At 43.4% G+C, this 2,093-nt stretch overlaps 1 protein-coding gene across 1 annotated transcript; it reads right to left on the bottom strand.

The window, feature by feature from the left end:
• Positions 1 to 213: 213 nt before the first annotated feature.
• On the bottom strand, positions 214 to 1,302 carry LOC129250202 (uncharacterized). Its single transcript, XM_054889837.1, has one exon. It carries the CDS (start codon positions 1,300 to 1,302, stop codon positions 214 to 216), a length of 1,089 nt encoding a protein of 362 aa, XP_054745812.1.
• Positions 1,303 to 2,093: the final 791 nt, after the last annotated feature.

Here is a 2,093-nt window from a genome sequence, read left to right as displayed (position 1 = left end):
CAAACGTAACGGTATTCAATCGATAATGCGAGGGATGCTCATGCTTCGTTGGACTCCATAAGATACGCTGCAGATCTGGATCTCGTTCATCAACCAAGATTTACCGATACATCTTAGCGATATCGCCTGTGAGAGCGATCTGATATCGGCGCCAGTTCATCACAACCGCTGTTAGGTCGTTCTGCAACTTAGGACCAGGATATATACAATCATTTAGCGATTTACCCGAGCTGCATTTCTTCGAAGCATTGAATACGACGCGTAGTTTCGTTGTTGTACTGAAGCCTTCAAAACCCCATGGTGTGGCAGATAACAAACAGGTGATAAGCAGTTTATGTTACCAGTGATGAGTTGCATATGCTTCAGCGACAAATACTCATACATAAAATCTGTATACATAGTTCGCATAGATGCATCTCGAGATAGGCGCCCTTGCAAGTTTCCATGCAGGGCAACTGCATCACATTGGGTAGTGATGAGTTGTTTCAAGCCAACGTCACGTTTAATAGGCAGGCGTACTATGTAACGCCCATCCTTCCGTCGAAATGTTGTGTTTTGAAAATACTCTTCGACGAAACGCTCCTCTTCAGTAAGGCTAGTCGCCGAATTTAACTCCTCTAATTCCCAGAAACGACGAAGAGTTCGATCGAGATCAATTTGAGCGTTGTGACACTCGACGGAATTCTTCGGGGTAACTAGAGCATGGTCCTGTAATCCTCCGAAGACCACCCAACCCAGATGTGTGTTTTGAGCGACCAGATTGTTATGACAGCTGCGACGTATACCGCTTAGTAACACAGCGGCGTAATTTTCGGCGTTGAGAATTATTTCAATGGATTTAGGAATAGTAAGCTTAGGATCTGCTAGATCTAGATCCTTCATATGCAGAAGTTCATTGTTTGAGATACTCAATGTTGGAGTGATGTTGCCTACTCGAGGTAGCACTAGAGCTGTGCATGGCATGTTGAAGTCACTCTTGAGCGAATGTAGGGTGAAAGTAACTAGTCCTTTGGCAGTTGCGACTCTACTACCATTAGCACCATTAATAGACACTTTAACATTTGATTTAGGCAAGCAGAGTGAGTTCACTGCATATTCGCTTATGAATGTTGCCTCTGCACCACCGTCGAGTAAAGCCCGCAATACAATTACATGACCACATTCAGATCGCACTTCAACCAATGCTGTACCAAGTATCACTTGAGGAATCGAAAATTTATGATTTGATTGACTTACATGATGTGATGACACCGGATTCGTGCTGCTATTAGCCGTGGTTGAAGCAAAATTTTCGTGAAACATTGTGTGATGCTTGGCATTACAGGTATAACACCGTCGAGCAGAAGTACAACAGGATTGTTGATAACCGCTTCTGAGGCAATTAATGCATAACTTACACTTCAGTATACAGTATCGTTCATTAGGCGACAATTTGAGAAAGTCCCCACAGAACATAATGAAGTGTTTACCGGAACAGCTAGAGCAGCGGTTTGAGGTAGTATGATATCCAGTCACACCGTGCAAGTTGTTAAGCCTTTTACTATAGGGATGAGGTTTATCTTCAGTGAAGCTCTGGACTATCTCTAGGGACTGAGTTCGGCTGGCAAGGAACTCTTCTAGCTCCTTGAATGTCGGAACGCTGTCGTTTGATTTAAGGGAAAGCTCCCATGCCTTTCGAGTAATGGGATCCAATTTATGAATGATAGTAAAAATCAGCTAATCGTCCCATTGCTCAACGGGACGTCCAAGGTGTTGTAACGCCCGTATCGATGATGTTACGCCGTCAAGCAGACTCCTCAGCGCGGAGGCAGATTCCTTCTGAGCAGAAGGCAACTTTGTTACAGCAGTTAAATGTGCATTAATTATGACGCGTTTATTTCCATATTTTGCTTTCAGTAGATCCCAAGCGATCTTAAAATTAGCATCAGTCGTTGTAATGTTATCTAGTGCATTCTTAGCTTCGCCCGTCAGACTATCTTTCAGGTACTGTAAGCGCTGCGTTTTTGCTAACGCAGTGTTACTTATAACAAGAGAATTAAATAAATCCTTAAACGGAATCCACTGGAGGAAATTTCCATCGAACGAAGGCACTT

The sequence above is a fragment of the Anastrepha obliqua genome, chromosome 6 (genome assembly GCF_027943255.1).
Source record: "Anastrepha obliqua isolate idAnaObli1 chromosome 6, idAnaObli1_1.0, whole genome shotgun sequence".
Classification (NCBI taxonomy): domain Eukaryota; kingdom Metazoa; phylum Arthropoda; class Insecta; order Diptera; family Tephritidae; genus Anastrepha; species Anastrepha obliqua.
The sequence above is the reverse complement of the archived record's forward strand: the minus strand, read 5'-3'. Positions and strand labels throughout refer to the sequence as shown.

Excerpts from the sequence above, each read along its gene's own strand:
- LOC129250202 (XM_054889837.1), bottom strand. The coding sequence starts at position 1,302 with ATGTTTCACGAAAATTTTGCTTCAACCACGGCTAATAGCAGCACGAAT.